Source organism: Notolepis coatsorum (assembly GCF_963971535.1).
Source record: "Notolepis coatsorum genome assembly, chromosome: 3".
Taxonomy (NCBI): Eukaryota; Metazoa; Chordata; class Actinopteri; order Aulopiformes; family Paralepididae; genus Notolepis; species Notolepis coatsorum.
The window spans coordinates 33,322,740-33,341,589 of record NC_140167.1 but is presented as its reverse complement, the minus strand read 5'-3'; the positions used below and the strand labels follow the sequence as shown (position 1 = coordinate 33,341,589).

The 18,850-nt window shown below is 45.7% G+C and overlaps 1 protein-coding gene across 2 annotated transcripts in view; it reads left to right on the top strand.

Moving 5' to 3' along the window:
• Positions 1–18,850, top strand: part of eif2ak4 (eukaryotic translation initiation factor 2 alpha kinase 4) — a 91,970-nt gene that overhangs the window by 68,652 nt on the left and 4,468 nt on the right. For both annotated transcript variants that reach the window (XM_084310650.1, XM_084310649.1), the window contains exons 32-37: positions 6,970–7,056; positions 7,734–7,846; positions 7,979–8,037; positions 13,931–14,034; positions 14,533–14,601; positions 15,669–15,713. In XM_084310650.1, coding sequence (XP_084166776.1) covers positions 6,970–7,056; positions 7,734–7,846; positions 7,979–8,037; positions 13,931–14,034; positions 14,533–14,601; positions 15,669–15,713 — 477 coding nt within the window. The remainder of the gene's footprint in view (positions 1–6,969; positions 7,057–7,733; positions 7,847–7,978; positions 8,038–13,930; positions 14,035–14,532; positions 14,602–15,668; positions 15,714–18,850) is intronic.

Below are 18,850 nucleotides of genomic sequence, written 5' to 3'. Positions count from 1 at the left end.
GGATGATTCCCCATGTTAACCCCGAGTCCGTGTGCCTGTAATGAATAGAAATATCGAATAAAAGAAATAACGATGAAAACCCGACTATACTCGGGTTTTCGGGGTCCTGGCGCTCAACGCATGGCGAGATAACCCGACTTTCCTCGGGTCTGGCGCTGATTGAGTTAAGTGTGAGGTCGCCAAAAAATATCCTAAATAAAATGGGGTTGTGGTATAAAAAAGTTTGAGAACCGCTGGTGTAGACCATTGCGGTATGGGGGAAGGCCCATTGAATCCCATTGTCCAGAATTGAGCCCTCTCGACTCGGAATGGGCTGATGGTGTCTCAAGATGAGCCAAAGTACACAACGCTGTAGTCTGATTCAGCCGCCGTCATGTGAGAAGGGTGACTGTCGAGTGTTTGTCCTGCAGTAACCGTGTCCCACCTACAGAGGGCAACACCTCCATTCAGCTCCCCCCCTGGCAGTAGGAAACTGCCCCCCCTGAGCCAGCAACAGATGCTGACCTATAATGACAGTATCTGGAATAGTAAACACCCCCTGAGCCGGAGCTGCTGGAGATTGTGCGGTTGCCTTTTTGATAGCGATTTAACCGCCATACTGGAACAATATAGCACGCAGTTGTTCCTTTAATCGCCGACTTGAGTATCCATCATCATTAGCCAAATATGCAATAAAAGCTGTGGCCGATTTTCTGTTTGTAGTGTGCAGTGAAGCGCGCACTAGGATGGGAGAATTAATGGCCTGGTTGAATTCAGTTTTTATCTCCCTCTGGAGAAGTGCCACAGTGCTGCTGTTCCCAACTGCTAATGCCATACCTCTGTCACATTCTTCATGTTGATGTGACTGTGTCCAATCTCAGGCCTGTGTGTGTGAGTTCCTTTGGCTCTGTCCCACCGCCTGGCATGGAGCTTCTCACTGTGCCCACTGTGCCTACTGTGCCCACTCTCTTTCTCTGTTCTCTCTTTTCTCTCGCTGTTCTCTCTCTTCTCTCTCTTATCTCACTTTCTCTGTTCTCTCTCTCTGTGTTCTCTCACTCTCTCTGTTCTCTCTCTCTCTTGTGTTCTCTCACTCTCTGTTCTCTCTCTCTCCATCCCTCCCTCCTTCACTCTCTTTCCATATCTTTCTTTGTGTTCTCCTTTTTTTTTCTTTTTCTCAAGTCAAGAGTTTTATTTGTCACGGCATACGAGTATACAATGAAATGCGGGTGGTCTTGCCCGCAACGATGTGCATAATACAATAGTAATAACAAATTGTGCAATAAAACAAGTAAACAGAGTAGGGCATATCGGTATATGTACACAAATTGTGCAATAAAACAAGTAAACAGAGTAGGGCATATCGGTATATGTACATAAGTTATTTACAGAGCATGGTAGGACAACTAGGACATGCTAGGTCCTGTGGTAGTGCAATACACTGTTAGCTACGGATGAGGCACTGGGTCTTTATGTACATGCTATATTATACAATCAAGTTATACTATATACTATTCTTAAAGTGACCTTTCCTTAGTGGCCATAAGTGTGAGCGTGTGCAGCATGAGTGTGTGCTTTCTCATGTTAAAGTGGCTGCTAGTGTGTGAGCGTGTACAGTGTGTGTGTGCTCATGTGTGCTTGTGTGTGGAGAGTTCAGTGTTCAAGGCTCTGATGGCCTGGGGGAAGAAGCTCTCTCTCTGTTCTCTCTCTGTTCTCTCTCACTCCCTCTCTCAGTTGACTGTTATTTTAACTTTTCACCATTTATTGCCTCTCTTTCCATTCCTGTGTTTTTTTTTAAATTTAAATACTTTTTTTAATCTGTCGTCTTCCAGCCCTCTTTGCCGTAACGTGTCTTCATTGTCTCCTTGTTGGGACTGACGCAGACAGGCCTTAGTTCACACTGCCTCTTGGCTGGAGCTGAGGACACATGGCGCTCCGGCATGACTGGAGTAGTGCAGCACTGTCTGCCAGTTACATGTGTTTGTCTGTATCTGAGCCTGCCTATCTGAGCCTGCCTATTTGTGTGTGTGTGTGTGTGTGTGTGTGTGTGTGTGTGTGTGTGTGTGTGTGTGTGTGTGTGTGTGTGTGTGTGTGTGTGTGTGTGTGTGTGTGTGTGTGTGTGTGTGTGTGTGTGTGTGTGTGTGTGTGTGTGTGTGTGTGTGTGTGTGTGTGTGTGTGTGTGTGTGTGTGTGTGTGTGTGTGTGTGTGTGTGTGTGTGTGTGTGTGTGTGTGTGTGTGTGTCGTCAGGTGGGTCATGTGAGGAGTCTACAATGCAACGCACACAGAGCCTTGCTGGCTGTAATGTAAATGCCCCTCCTCCAGTCTTGGTAACACCTAGTGTCTCAATAGTTTGAGCATGGACCACACAACCTAGTGTCTCAATAGTTTGAGCATGGACCACACAACCTAGTTTCTCAATAGTTTGAGCATGGACCACACAACCTAGTTTCTCAATAGTTTGAGCATGGACCACACAACCTAGTGTCTCAATAGTTTGAGCATGGACCACACAACCTAGTTTCTCAATAGTTTGAGCATGGACCACACAACCTAGTGTCTCAATAGTTTGAGCATGGACCACACAACCTAGTGTCTCAATAGTTTGAGCATGGACCACACAACCTAGTTTCTCAATAGTTTGAGCATGGACCACACAACCTAGTGTCTCAATAGTTTGAGCATGGACCACACAACCTAGTGTCTCAATAGTTTGAGCATGGACCACACAACCTAGTGTCTCAATAGTTTGAGCATGGACCACACAACCTAGTTTCTCAATAGTTTGAGCATGGACCACACAACCTAGTGTCTCAATAGTTTGAGCATGGACCACACAACCTAGTTTCTCAATAGTTTGAGCATGGACCACACAACCTAGTGTCTCAATAGTTTGAGCATGGACCACACAACCTAGTGTCTCAATAGTTTGAGCATGGACCACACAACCTAGTTTCTCAATAGTTTGAGCATGGACCACACAACCTAGTGTCTCAATAGTTTGAGCATGGACCACACAACCTAGTGTCTCAATAGTTTGAGCATGGACCACACAACCTAGTGTCTCAATAGTTTGAGCATGGACCACACAACCTAGTGTCTCAATAGTTTGAGCATGGACCACACAACCTAGTGTCTCAATAGTTTGAGCATGGACCACACAACCTAGTGTCTCAATAGTTTGAACATTGACCACACAACCTAGTGTCTCAATAGTTTGAACATGGACCACACAACCTAGTGTCTCAATAGTTTGAGCATGGACCACACAACCTAGTGTCTCAATAGTTTGAACATGGACCACACAACCTAGTGTCTCAATAGTTTGAACATGGACCACACAACCTAGTGTCTCAATAGTTTGAGCATGGACCACACAACCTAGTGTCTCAATAGTTTGAGCATGGACCACACAACCTAGTGTCTCAATAGTTTGAACATGGACCACACAACCTAGTGTCTCAATAGTTTGAGCATGGACCACACAACCTAGTGTCTCAATAGTTTGAACATGGACCACACATATTCAAGCATTTCGATGGGCAGGGGAACATAATGAATCGCTTATCGAGCAAGAACAAAATGATGATGTAGGGCTTGGTGATTAATCGAGTTTTAATTACCATTTTGTCTTCCCACGGTCATGAAAACAAGATAAATCGAGACAACTATTATTGTGCTGCACGCCGCGTTGCTCTCATTTTGTGTTGTAAATGCAGCGCACCTCCCCCTCAACCCCAAACAGCAGCTCCAGCTCGTGGTGAGGGGGAGGGAGGAGCCACGGTGCGTTTCTCCAGTTATTTTGAGATGTCTTAGGGTAACTTGTAGAAGATGACAGACAGGCAGCCTACGGTAGGGCAACAAAGGTAAAACTAATTCAGTCGTCGTCACGTGATGTTCTCAAATAAATGAGTAATCAATGAGCAATCGATGTTTAATAACTCTTGATTTCAATATCAATCAAAATAATCGTGATTATGATTTTTGCCATAATCGAGCAGCCCTAGGGATGTTGCTACTAGCTAACATTAGTGTTGCCAAAGACAGGAGGGTAATTGCTTGAAGGCATCCACATTACAGCTGGCTGCATTGCATTGTGGACTCGTCACATGACCCACCTGACCTCAATGCAGCTTTATGGAACTCTGCCATTGTAAATATAGGCTTATGTGTCGCTAGGTAAAAGTCCTATACGTGGATTATTGCACACCTTTTGTGGGCATGTTTTATTCTCTCCCTCTTTCTCCCTCTCTCTCTCTCTCTCTCTCTCTCTCTCTCCTCTACCTGCCTTCTCTAGAGGTGGAGCAGCTGAAGTCAACCTAGTAGTCAGAATAAAGGGCTTACTGAGGAGCATGTTCTTGGTGTGGTGGGTTTTGTTATTTTAGTTTGGGTTGGAGATCACCAGTAGTCCAGTTATCTGGGTTTTGTTTTGGTTCCGTTTAGTTTACGTTCTTTTTTTGGTAGTTTAGGGAGAAGAGCTGGGTTTCCACGGCCCAGTAGCTTCTCCGTCCTTTGTTCTGTTTGGAAAGCCCTTTTGTTTGTTTTCCTTGGCCTTCTCTTGTCTACTGGTCAGGATCAGAAATGTGTCTTGGTTACAACGGTTCAAAGACTTAAACAATGACTAACAGTATGACAGACACACATGGTACAACGACTAACTGCATGACAACCACACATGGTACAACGACTAACTGCATGACAGACACACATGGTACAACGACTAACTGCATGACAACCACACATGGTACAACGACTAACTGCATGACAACCACACATGGTACAACGACTAACTGCATGACAGACACACATGGTACAACGACTAACTGCATGACAGACACACATGGTACAACGACTAACAGTATGACAGACACACATGGTACAACGACTAACTGCATGACAGACACACATGGTACAACGACTAACAGTATGACAGACACACATGGTACAACGACTAACAGTATGACAGACACACATGGTACAACGACTAACAGTATGACAGACACACATGGTACAACGACTAACAGTATGACAGACACACATGGTACAACGACTAACAGTATGACAGACACACATGGTACAACGACTAACAGTATGACAGACACACATGGTACAACGACTAACAGTATGACAGACACACATGGTACAATGACTAACAGCATGACAGACACACATGGTACAACGGCTAACTGCATGACAGACACACATGGTACAACGACTAACTGCATGACAGACACACATGGTACAACGACTAACAGTATGACAGACACACATGGTACAACGACTAACTGCATGACAGACACACATGGTACAACGACTAACTGCATGACAACCACACATGGTACAACGACTAACTGCATGACAGACACACATGGTACAACGACTAACTGCATGACAGACACACATGGTACAACGACTAACTGCATGACAGACACACATGGTACAACGACTAACTGCATGACAGACACACATGGTACAACGACTAACTGCATGACAGACACGCATGGTACACATACAGCAGTTCTGCAGATGGTTGCAGCGAGTAACTTGTTCAGAGATTTTTAAAGATCCCATCCGTTGTTAACACCTTTCGCCGACCTTGTTTTTTCTTTTTTACAGACTGAATGTGCAGTAAGGTGCAGGTTATCCACTGGAGACACGTCCAGTCCTCTCCTTTTTACTGCCCAAATAATGGCAAAGCCTTTCCACATGTGGTCAGCTAGGAGAGGCATATGGCCCAAAGCTGCCCGTCTGCCTCCAGGCTCTCACTCACATTTCACTTAGTTCTCGCTCTCGCTTGCTCTCTCACTCTCACTTTCTCTCTCTCTCACTCTCACTCACTCACTCTCTCTGCAAACGCTGCAAGAGGAGAGGAAGCTTAGGTCCTGAGTGATGGAGAGCTCATTCACTCACTACACACACACACACACACACAAATGCAAATATATATATACACACAGTACAGTGCAGGGTTTGTTCAGCTCGCGCTGAACCGATGAACCGGATGAAACCGTCTAGCAGTATTTGATGTGAATAAATCAGGCACACACACACACACACACACACACACACACACACACAGTGTCACGGGTCAGTGCGCTACTTGGGCACACATTAGTTTTGGTCTTGTGTCCTGGGGCAGACTTAGCTTCCTTTTCGTTCCAAGCTAAACTTACTGACTGACTGCTGCCACAATGGAATGTTTGAGGCCATGAGTCCAGTGTTTCTCCCGGTGTACTTATCCTTTTCCACGCGTTTTGACCTTAACGCCGCTCTAGAACAGTATCCCAGACATCCCCCTGTTTCCTCCACTTGACAGTGGCTCAGGAGGTAGAGCTGAGCAGGTTGGTGCCTCGCATGGTCGCATTAGCCGTCGGTGTGAATGTGTGAGTGAATGGGTGAATGTGAGCCATAAGTTATAAAGTGCTTTGGATAAAAGCACTATATGAATGCAGTCCATTTACCATTCACTTGCTCTTTCAGCAACCACATCGCTGTCACCTTATGAAATGGGTGCCACTTTTATTTTGAAATCCCTGTCATGTTGTCAGAACAAGGCTCCTCGAGTGAGTGGGGGGGGGGTAACTGGGTGAAACCGGTCTGAACTCGACAAGCTTTCAGCACGCTGCTGCTAATGCATGAAGACTTTCCAGATTTCGGACAGATAGATGGCGCTGAGGCCGGCTCACTTTAAACGCCTCGCCCTGAACTACGATCCCCACAATCCTCTTGTCAACATCCCGCGGCTTCCATTGGAGCCAAGGGAGAGCTTATCAAGCTCAGGGAGCCAGCACGCTTAGAATCGAAGTGATGAAAAGTTAACTTGTCTTGTTTATTGTCATAAACGTTCTCGTGACTACAGCCGGTAATTGCTAGCGCTGGCTTTGGGTCATTGTGTTTTTATGAGATGGAAGGTCATCCAGCAGTGCAGTCCATAGCGCCGTCAGCATAGTGCTGTGTGAGAAACTAGGCTAATGTGTTGTTGTTTTGTGTGTTCAGTCTCAGGATGCCTTGTTGGAGCACTGCAGACAGGCTGGCATCACCTGCATGGCTCTGGTTTCAGACAAGGAGGGAACCTACGTCAAGGTAAGCTACACCTGACACCAAGGCAAAGACTGGAACCACTGGCTGCAACATAGAGCACTGTTCTAGTCCTAGAACTACTCCCAAGTGCTTTCCTAGTCCTGTAACTACTCCCAAGTGCTTTCCTAGTCCTAGAACTACTCCCAAGTATCTTTCTAGTCCTAGAACTACTCCCAGGTGCTTCCCTAGTCCTAGAACTACTCCCAGGTGCTTCCCTAGTCCTAGAACTACTCCAAGTGCTTTCCTAGTCCTAGAACTACTCCCAAGTGCTTTCCCAGAACCACTCCAGTTGCTTTCCTGGTCCTACAACCACTCCCAGGTGCATCCCTAGACCTAGAACTACTGCAGGTGCTTGACAGTGGAATGACAGCATGCTGCTTCAGTATTTGTGGCCCCAGTGGGAGTGGAACCCCTAACGCTGGAGACGGTATGTTCAATTCAAACCCTGGCTAGAACTATAATCTAATTTACAGGCTATCTGTTATTGTAATTAAGCGTAAAATGTGATAAAATTTAAACAACAAATTAAAACAAAAATGTAGTGACTGCTCCGTCAGCCGTGTCTCGTGGCTTAAGAAAATACCTGCCACATGAGTTCACTGCCGTCTCTTCAAGTTGTTTTGATAAGAGAGAAGGACAAGTCGCGGCAGCATGTGGGAAATGCATCTTTGTGTCTCCAGGTCAAGTCCTTTGAGAAGGACCGTCAGTCGGAGAGGAGGATTCCCGAGACGGACCTGGTGGACCACATCGTTCAGAAATGTCGGACCAAATTCTCTGAGGAGAGAAACATCAGGTGAGTGGGTTGATATTTAATGTGGTACTAAAGCTCTCTGCTTAGAAATGACCCGGAGTCAAAGGCTTGTCTGTGGGAAAGTAAAAGGGCCTGTACTGATGAATGCTGTCTTGTGTGTTTATTCCTCAACAGAGAAAACTCTGAGAGCGTCTCTCTTCAGAACCCTAAGGGATCACTAATCAACACCTCAGGTACGGTTCCCTGCGCTCAGTGCACTCTGGACTGGTTAGCTATGTTATAGTTTCAAGGTCGTGTCTTCACTTGGTATGCCTTAAATGAGCGTTTCCGCCAGTTGGGGGCGCTGTCCTAAATCCCTAGGGGCGACAGTGGCTCGGGAGGTAGAGCAGTCGTCTGGCAATCCGGAGTTTCCCGGTTCGATTCCCGGGCAGCGTGTCGATGTGTCCTTGACCCCTAATTGCTCCCGATTAGCAGGTTGGCACCTTGCATGGTTGCCTCCGCCGTCGGTGTGTGAATGTGTGAGTGAATGGGTAAAATGTGAGTAACAAATTGTAAAGCGCTTTGGATAAAAGCGCTATATAAATGGAAAGTATGAATGGGATTTGCGAAACGCATCAAGAGTAAGTGCTGTGCTGAACAGAGGTTCACACGACACACTGTGTTTGGTTTGAGTTCAAATACATCAGCTAATGTAAAAGATTTTAAGCCATAGTTGGGCTACTCTTAACACTTTGAGTGCCACGAGGTGGCGCCAGAGGTAGCGCTTCAATGCCACCATCGGCGCCAATGTTACGCTTAATATCGCCTAATCTATGTTTTAAATTATGGCTATGTGTCTAATCTGCCCGTCGCTTATCAAAGAATCCTTTTCCAGTCAGTGCTGTCAAGGCAGATTGGTTTTTTATCGCTTCATTTCCGTTTGAGAGCATTTTGAAAAGCACCCGTTTTGAGGTAAAAAACAGTTCATTCTGGAGCATTCTATGATAATCGTCTTTTACTGGAATATTCCAGAACGTTGATATTTGTTGGCCTATTTATGAATCGTTTTCAAATAAACGCTAGATGATCAATATTATACGTGCACGCAAGCACATTCGAGCCGCGCACGGATAATCGCCGTGTTCATTTCCTCTTGGACTTTTACAGTGAAACCGAAAGAGCCCATTTCACAAAACAGCCTATATCTTCATCAAAATGAGTCTGATTATCCTAACACTGATAACATAGATTCCTTACCTGACATCAGATGGTATCCAACTGGTATATTCCAATTCCTGATCACCATTCGAAAAAATCGATAAGTGTATGGATCCAACGTGTGTACAGTGCAGTACATGATTGCGCGGGTCTGAGAGGCTCCAGAATGAACTGTGATAACCCCGGCTGCATCAGTGGACTGGAAAATGTGGAGTACAGGATTTTTTCCCCCATCCATTTTCATTGAGTCCATTCCAAAATCCCTTATGTCATCTGGGAGACGATAGGGGGCGCTTTTTTCCATATCTGATCGCCGGCGGCGCTCGGGTATACTCGGGTAGGCTCGCGTAGGGCTGGGCGATATGGAAAAAAATCATATCGCAATAACGATATGATAATGTTATCATATTTCTCGATATCGATAATTATCGAAATTGTTATAAGGATAAACAATTCTTTAAATTTTTTTTAAATTTTTTAAATTTTTTTTTTTTTTATAAACAACAGATGTATGTTTATTTTGCAGCAATTATTTGTCATTGCCGCCATCTTTAGTGTTACATCCCCTCACACTCCAGTTCTCAGGCTGCAGCTGGTTTAAAAGCGAAAGTAAACCGGCTTCTCTGCTGGCTGTGGCTCCAGGGGAGTTGAACAGTTCTGGCTCTGCTAGTTTATTTTCGATCTTTTGGCGCTTTTTTGGTGGACAAACCACCGCACATGTGCACCGTGACTCGTGACTGGAGTCTAGTTCTGCTAGCACACATAGCCTACTGTGTACAGACGGTTTCAAACTGTATTTTAAATTAGAAAGCAAACAAAATAAATGGACAAGAGAAAAATAAATCTCAATTTGGTCAGTATTGTCATTTGGACAAGTAAAGCCATTACTTTAAGTTGCAGGCAAGAAAGACAAGTCTGTCCACTGTCTCTGGTTTTAAAACTGCCCTGTTGCAGGTAAAAAGAAAAAAAAAAGAAAAAGAGAAAAATTCAATTTTCTTTTTATTTCGATATTCGATATCGATTATTAAAATATATCGCTATATTTATCGTTATTGTCATATCGCCCAGCCCTAGGCTCGCGTGATGCAATATGATTTCAGATCGCAAAAAAAAAAAAATCAGAGAAATCTCGTGAGTGGCTTTCAACATAACTATCGGAAACCCGAGATATCTCGTGAGTGGCAGTGAAAGTGTTAAGATTGATCTTCTGAACTAAGCGGATGGATTTCTAGGCGTGTTCAAGACCGACCTTATTTGTACGTTTTGCAAATCCCATTCATATTTTTCCATCAGGATTTAGGACTGCGTTCCTAACTTCCTACCTTTCAACCTTTCAACTTTGTGTCAGACGTCGGTGCTCTTATTAGATACACACCTAGTGTCAGGCTGCCCCCCCCCCCCCCCTTTACCCCCAGACCAGCCTGAGTTATTTGTTGGGGGAGGGGGGCAGATTCCACGAGGTGTCAGAAAGCTTGAGATTGATGTTATTTGTTTGTGGTCCACCTGTCGGCTTGCAGGATTCTTTCCATTCCCTTTCAACCTCGTTCATCAACAAGCTGTTTCTGTCCACCGGTCTGCTCCTGGCTGGATGCTTTTTATTTGTAGCAATCTAGGTCAAGCCCTGTACATGGTTGTCTATAAAAACCTGATTGTACCACTGTTAAAGTAGTTCAGGTCAATCGTTTTGCCCTTTTTTATGTTCAGTCACACAGTAACTGAATCCCTTGATGCTAGTTTGCCACCTTTTATGTAGCAAACCATGTCCATGTGACTACATGTGTGATATCTTTATTATGGATGTGCACAAGTGTTTCATGGTCGGTTAGTTGGTGGGTGGTCTGAAGGAATAACTGAATATTCTGTGCGCGTCTACATTCACAAAGGCTAGAACAGATGGTGGGTAAAACGTACCGCGGGTCATCATGCTAGGCTAATTTGAGTAGCTAGGTCCATCGTCCTCACTTGTTGCATAAACAAGATTCTTGTTTATTTCTTTTGGGGGGGGGGGGGGCAGCCTTGTGATCCACAGTAGGAGAACTCTGGTCCACATATCCCACATTAGACAAGAGATTCATCAAATGTTCTTGACTTTTGCCACAGGGCTACGTTGTAGCTAGCCACTACTGAGCCAAGGAAGAATAGCAACACAACAGCTCATGCAGGCCAGAGAAATTGAAAATTGCTTTTCAGTCAACACGGTTCCACCAATGAAATTCTCATTAACTTGCATATAAAAAAAAACAAATAACAACCACATTACAAAAGTCGACTTTGATCCCTGTGAACAATTATTTGGTTTTTATGATCCCATGATTCCCATCATACATTTTTATGAACAGGCTGGTGCGCCTAATAAACTGGTCCCTAAGTGTACTTCTACCACTCAGAGACACTTGCTGATTACTACGATCATTCACATAATCACCCATGTACAGTAACGGTACACATGTACGGTACCTGATGGACCTTTTAGCCTTCACCCGTCCTTAACACTTTGATTGCCAGCAGGGGGCGCACGGGTTGGCTCTGGATTGCCAACGCTCTATTCAATGAGAGAGCGAGCACATTTGCGAACGCATAAACTATATCTTAAATTATGGCTATGTGTCTAATACGCCCGTCGCTTATCAATGACTTGTTTGCAGTCAACATTGTCTAAACGGATTGTTTTTTAATCGGTTCATTTCCGTTTTATACCATTTTGAAAAACGCTCGTTTTTTGAAACTTCCAGAAAAAAAAGATTCTGCAGGAATCGTGCTTTACTGTAACACACAAAACACGTTGTAATTTTTCGGCCTATTTATGAATCGTTTTCAAATAAACGCTAGATTATCGATAGTATATGTGTACTTATGCATGCTAGAGAAGCGGGCTGAAAAATCGATTATCTTATTTCCTGATCAGCACACACACACATATGGGACACGCTGAGATATAGGTGAAAAGAGCTCTGATTATCCCAAGACTGGTAAAATAGATTCCTTACCTCAGATCAGATGTTCTCCAAAAAGATTATTCCAATTCCTGATCGCCATTCCAAATATCGATCGTGTTTATTGATCCAACGCTGGGTACTGGAAATACCGCTTCCACGCTGTTCTGAGGGTGGGCAATGAGTGGGATTGTCTCCGGTTACATGCCTGACAAGTAAAATGTGGAATCCGGACTCTTTTTTCCCCCATCCATTTCATTCAGTCCAATCCAATGGGGTGCAATACCATCCGGAGAGACGATAGGGGGCGGTATTTTCCCTGTTCGAGCTCAGACAGATCCCCACTGGTAACGTGAGGCTAGATTGATGAAAAATGAATGGAAATCGATAATAAAAAAAATAACGATTAAATAACGAGATTTCTCGTTCTTGGCACTCAACGCATGGCATGAACTAACGAGATTTCTCGTCGTTGGCACTCAAAGTGTTAATAACGCCGTACCTACTTTCCCCCTGTAGCCCTGCTTGATTGATTGCACAAGAGTCACTACATGCAGCAAAGTGTTGAATTATCAATCGAAAGTGTTCTATTCATGAGGGTAATGTGGATTTACTGTGCTGCTAAGTAGGGATGGGTACCGACCGAATCACGTCGGTACTACAGAGTACCGATTCATGCGAGATCCGCCGGTGCCACATTTCGGTACTGTCAAAAAAAAAGTCCGATGACATCAACGCTTCGTTTACCGCAAAATTAAACCTATGAAGTGTGCTGCACGTTCACGTCAACGTTCACACGCACAATACACGCTTACCTAGGATTTGACTTGATTCAACAACAAGGCAGTCGGGGGAATGGCAAGCCGAAAACGGTCGCAAGTGTTGTTACACTTTACAAAGCTAGATGCAGACAACACTCGCTGCAATAATAATATATATATTATTTTTTTTTTGAACCACTTTTTCTCCCATTTTTCTATATTTTCTCCCATCCCAATTTCGTATCATCCAATTCAACCCTCCCCTGTCACGAACGCTGTTTCTTGCCTCCCACAAGCCGGCTGCAATGTGGACTAAGTCATACATAGCACAAGTCCCCTCCGGTACTTGAGGTAACAGCAGTCGCATCTTTTCACCTGCGCAGCTCGATCTCTCAGTGGCGAGGAGTAACGCGTGGGAGGCTCACGCTGCCCCCGACACTTCCTGATTCTACTGCGCAGGCGCACCAACCGACCTGTAGGAGTCGCTGTCCACAATGCCCGATCCCCACCCATCAGTTTCCCACCCCCTAATACGGCCAATGTGTATTAGTATGAACGACCAGCTAAACTGAAAGCAATGTGGAGCGCTGGGCTCGAACAGGCGAGCCCAGCGTCTCCGCATTCGTGGCGAGCGCCTTGCCCACTACGCCACGTAGCCGCCCCTAATATATATATTATTAAAGTTGTTCTAAATAAATAATAATGATAATAAATGATTTTTAAGTTTGGATATTTTTCTTTTACAACTGGGGTAGGTAGATAAAAAATTTAGACTAAAGTACCAAAAAAGGGTACCGTTGGGTACCGGTATCGATTCACAGGTACCGGTATCGGTTCAAATGTGAAAGGTACCCAACCCTACTGCTAAGTGGACGAGCAGACTGTTTCAGACCACTTCTGGCACACACACCTAGATGCCCTCATTCAACACACTGTGGTCATTAGGAACAATAGCAGAGCTTTGTTGTGTGACTTGGTTCTGTGGGTGTAAGCCCCTTATTTGGATAAAGTGTGGAAATGGTAGTGAGTCCTCCTTTGTGTGTGTGTGTGTGTGTGTGTGTGTGTGTGTGTGTGTGTGTGTGTGTGTGTGTGTGTGTGTGTGTGTGTGTGTGTGTGTGTGTGTGTGTGTGTGTGTGTGTGTGTGTGTGTGTGTGTGTGTGTGTGTGTGTGTGTGTGTGTGTGTGTGTGTGTGTGTGTGTGTGTGTGTGTGTGTGTGTGTGTGTGTGTGTGTGTAGGATCATCAGAGCAGCATGGGAGCAGCAGTGCAGTGAACATGAATGTGAATGTCATCAGCCCAGAGAAGGTCTCAGCCAGCGCTAGAAAACGCTACGAGATCCAGGTCAGACACACACACAGGTCCAGCCACGCAGCCCACCACACGATCCACAGACTATACTGCACAGTCTCTGCTCTTTCAGAGATGGAACTTTGCTCCCTCTGCCAGTGATTCTCAGTCTCTTTTGACATTGATATAAGTATGGCACTAGGCTCTCTCCCTTTCTCTCTCTCTCTCTCTCCCCCTTTCCATATCCATCATTCCCTCTGGTTTTTATGTCCTTTCTCTCTCTTTCTCCCCCCCCCCCCATCCCCTAATATTTCTGTCTATACTCTGTCGCTCTGTCCCTCTTAAAGCTTCATGGTTTTGTTCCCTGAGAACATGGAGTTTTTTGACAGTGGGCCAGGCCAGTCTTTTTAAAGCCTACTGACTTGCATGGAGAACGGATTGCATGAGGATGAATCGCCTTTTGTTTTCCACTGTTTAATTTTGATCATGGGAGCAATTACTCTTTTCTCCTTCCCCTCCCCCCCTCCTTCTCCCTCTCTTTCTTTTTTTCAGATCCAAACCAGATTGCAGAATCTTGGTAGCAATTTGCAGAACAAGAGCAATGACATTGAAGTTCTGGCTGTAAGTCATTTAGTTTGTTTATCCCCATTTCACCCCTACCCCCCCCCCCCCCCCCCTTATCTCATCAATTCATGGGTGAAATCGCGAGATGAGGGGGGTTAGTCTCTGATGGCTGAAATAGCAAACATTCGGTGGGAGCAGCCCCTTTTGTAGTCAATTTTCCTCCCACTGGATTCCAGAATTTCTCCTATTGGAAGTAAGATGGCTGCCGAGCTGTCTCAGCCGCTACAGAACAATAAACACAGAACAGAAGGCAGCCGGCATGTCATTGGGGGGCTGGGATGTGAGAACGGCGAGCATAATTTAGTTTATTTGTGGTTTCGTAGTAAATGTGTGGCCAGGCATTTGCAGAGTAAATGGTCCCTGTTTGTATTATTTTCTCTCAACGTCACATACACTCCAAAATCCATCTGTCACACCCCCCACTCCGCTCATTTGTTTGTGTCTGAATCGCATCAGCGATCATATAAAATAAGTATGAGTTATTGAAACATAACATGTACACAAGGTCTATAATTCTGCCTGGTGTCGCATGTCGGCAGCCACTTTGTCCACCTATCTGTTGGAAAGCAACAGAACAGAACAGAACTGGGGTAATTTTCCCATGACAGACACACACACACACACACAACCATTAGTCGCACGCTTTCCTGCGAACGGGACATCCAGTGCTTTCAGGCCGGCAGCGAGAGCATCACAGAGGCAGAATTATAAGCAATTTTCTTGTGTTAGAGTTGGACAAATTGTGACGGCGCTGTGTGTCAAAATGGACCGCATGACCTGTTGCTGGAAGGATTCCACTTCCTGGTTTTGTGCTGCCAGAGTGGAGCGGGTGGCAGGGGTGCGGGGGAGTTGGGGGGGGGGGGGGGGGCAGGTGTTTTGATATTTTTAACCAACGTAAGAATGCTGTATCTGATGATGCATACAGTACATACTTCCTAAGGAAATGTACGGAATGTCGTGTTATGTATTTTGGAATGCATGTGGCACAGCTACAGATAAGGTTTCATTGTGGTGTGTGTGTGTGTGCGCGCGCCTCCTCCCATATTGTTCTCTCTCTCCCTCAGGTGGACCTGCAGAGGGAAACACTCATCAACTTCCTGTCATTGGAGGTGGGTTCCCCCACCAGGCTTATCATGAACACTGCAGAGTCAATAAAAGGCGACTTCCCAGTGGATGGACGGAGGGGGGAGGGTGTTTTGCGCCGGAGGGGAAGGCCAGGGGAGGTCAGGGTCTTGGAAAGGAAGCGGGGATCCCGTCTCCTTCCGTACAGTGAGGACGGCATGGGAGGGGGAGGAGGCGTGATGGAACACCCCTGTTAGGTTCCACAGCCAACAAGGCCTGATATAGTCTGCCCTTCTGCCCTCAGTTTACTGGCCACTAGTCTAGCCACTCGCCTCTCACACACACATACACACACACACACAGTTAACATAATACAGACTAAAAAGGTGTTAACATTCGCATTCCAAACTCCTGACCAGAGCGGTGCCCGCAAAGCCCCTGCTTTCTATCTGCTGCAGTTAAACAAAGTGAGCGACAATTATACTGTGTTAAGAAACATAAAGAGAGATGAAGAATGCCCTTAACACTGGAGTTATGTAAGCAAAACCCTTCCTCCTCCCAATGAATGGGCTGCCTATACAGGCGGCCCACTCACACATCGCACGTGTCAAAGAAAACACTTCAGCCAATGTATAAAACACATGACAACGAACAGTGGGCATAGGCCAGGCCGACAGGAAGAGCCTGCTTCAAATGTGGCTAATTACCCCAAGTCCGACTAACTGGTAAAAATATACAGTTTGAAGAAATCCAAAGCCCCAGATTGTTCCTTTATACCCGCGGCCATTAAAGGGGAATGCCACCCATTTTAAGAATTCACATATGTTCTTCCTGAATGAATGAATGATCATTACATTTATATAGCGCTTTTCTATACACTCAAAGTGCTCCCCACAATGTAGGAAATTGCCTCCTTCACCACCACTGGTAGCACCCAACCATGGTGTTAGATTCTGATCATTCGGCCAGTATCACGTCTTCTTGTGTTATTCTCTCTCCATCCACTCCTCTGCGTTGTGTACTTTTAATGGTCCTGACGTCTCATATACTGGCTGATACAATCCTTATCTCTCCCCGTTTGTGCGATCCGCAAACCATAATAATTCTCCACCTTCGTAAGAATTCGACACTTTGACACAGCGTAATACCTTACAAGGAAGAGCGTTGTTTATTCAATAAACAGAACCTCATAATCAGATGTTATCAAATTGTATCGTCCTTGCTATCGTCCTTCTGCTATTCAGTCCAATGGTGGTCAGGCCTGGTCGTAGCCAGAACCCTTCTCCCGTTAGCCGAAGCTAATGATGATGTGTCATTCCTCCTCCTCCCCCCCCCTCTCCGTGATGAGAGGAGAGAGTCTCTCAGTCCTAGACAGATTGTAGTCTGCCCTTAGCCGCTCTTGGTCTGGCTTACACCTGGAAACACTGTTAGATTTATTGGACCTTTGCCATAGCAACGACGGCCCGCCCCTCTTCTGGTTGTCATGCTCTGTCATGACAACTGCTAATAACCTTTCACACATTTCAAAACGTTTCATTACTGTCAAAACCTCCATCGCGCTCTGCCTCTGTGCCCTGCCACGGTATCAGCTAGTTGTGTCTTAGATCCGAATTCAAAACATTCTGCTGGCTGCTAAACATTCTGCTGGCTATGCCTCTGAACCGCTTCTTCTATCACCGTCTGCATGCATTTCGACCTCTCTGACACCGTTACATGCTACCACCCCCCCCAATCTATACATTGAACAATACACATACATTGAAAAACACCCCAGAACCCTGTTTTCTCTCAATGGGCTATGCAGGCTCAATGGCTGCCATACACTGGCACCAGGCACACATCACACTACACAATGGCTAAACGGCTCAGGAGACGGGGATTGATATCAGCCAATTAAGGGGGGAGGGATGATTAGGTGGCCTTGATGTCAGAGACTTGATTGGGAATTTGTCCAGGAATGTCTTTGTGATAGGCGCCCTGGGTTCTTTAACGACCAAATTCAGTCAGGACCTCGGTTTAGCGTCTCATCCGAAGGAACGGCACTCGCAGCTATACGGTGTCCCTATCACCGGAACAGGAGCATTGTTACTGCCATGTCCAGAGGACAGCGTGCTCCCTGCTGGACAACAACACCACTTTCCGACAATGGCCTTGACCGGGACTGGAACCGGTGATCTTCCGATCATGAGTCTGGAGCTCTACTCATGTAGCCACGCTGGATAGTTCATTCAGTATTTCGTGAACACGGACCACTCTCTCCTGAAGCTAGAAATCGGAGAGATAACCATCCAATCGGTGATGTAAAATCCAGGGGCTGCTCCATAGACAATAAATCTGACTTTGTGAGGCCATAACATGTTTGTGTGAGCTCTTGCACCCAAATTAGGGTTTAATTCAGGTTCAGGACTTCTAGCAATGCTAGAATACACACGTCAATTGGTGGGTAAGAGCTAAAAATAACAAACATTTTGTGGCTTCACAAAGTCTTAGCCCCTTCATTGCATATGGAGCAGCCGCAGATTGTGCATCCCAGTTACATGGAGGGCCCACTTTCTGGTTTCTAGCTTTAGGAGAGAGTGGTGCGTGCTCACAAATACTGACAGAACTGTCCTGGGGCACAGGAAGAACATACTGACAACTGTCCTAGGGCACAGGAAGAACATACTGACAGAACTGTCCTGGGGCGCAGGGAGAACATACTGACAGAACTGTCCTGGGGCGCAGGGAGAACATACTGACGGAACTGTCCTGGGGCACAGGGAGAACATACTGACAACTGTCCTAGGGCACAGGGAGAACATACTGACAGAATTGTCCTGGGGCGCAGGCAGAACATACTGACATAACTGTCCTGGGGCACAGGGAGAACATACTGACATAACTGTCCTGGGGCACAGGGAGAACATACTGACATAACTGTCCTAGGGCACAGGAAGAACATACTGACAGAACTGTCCTGGGGCACAGGGAGAACATACTGACATAACTGTCCTAGGGCACAGGGAGAACATACTGACAGAATTGTCCTGGGGCACAGGGAGAACATACTGACATAACTGTCCTGGGGCACAGGAAGAACATACTGACATAACTGTCCTGGGGCACAGGGAGAACATACTGACAGAACTGTACTGGGGCGCAGGGAGAACATACTGACATAACTGTCCTGGGGCACAGGGAGAAC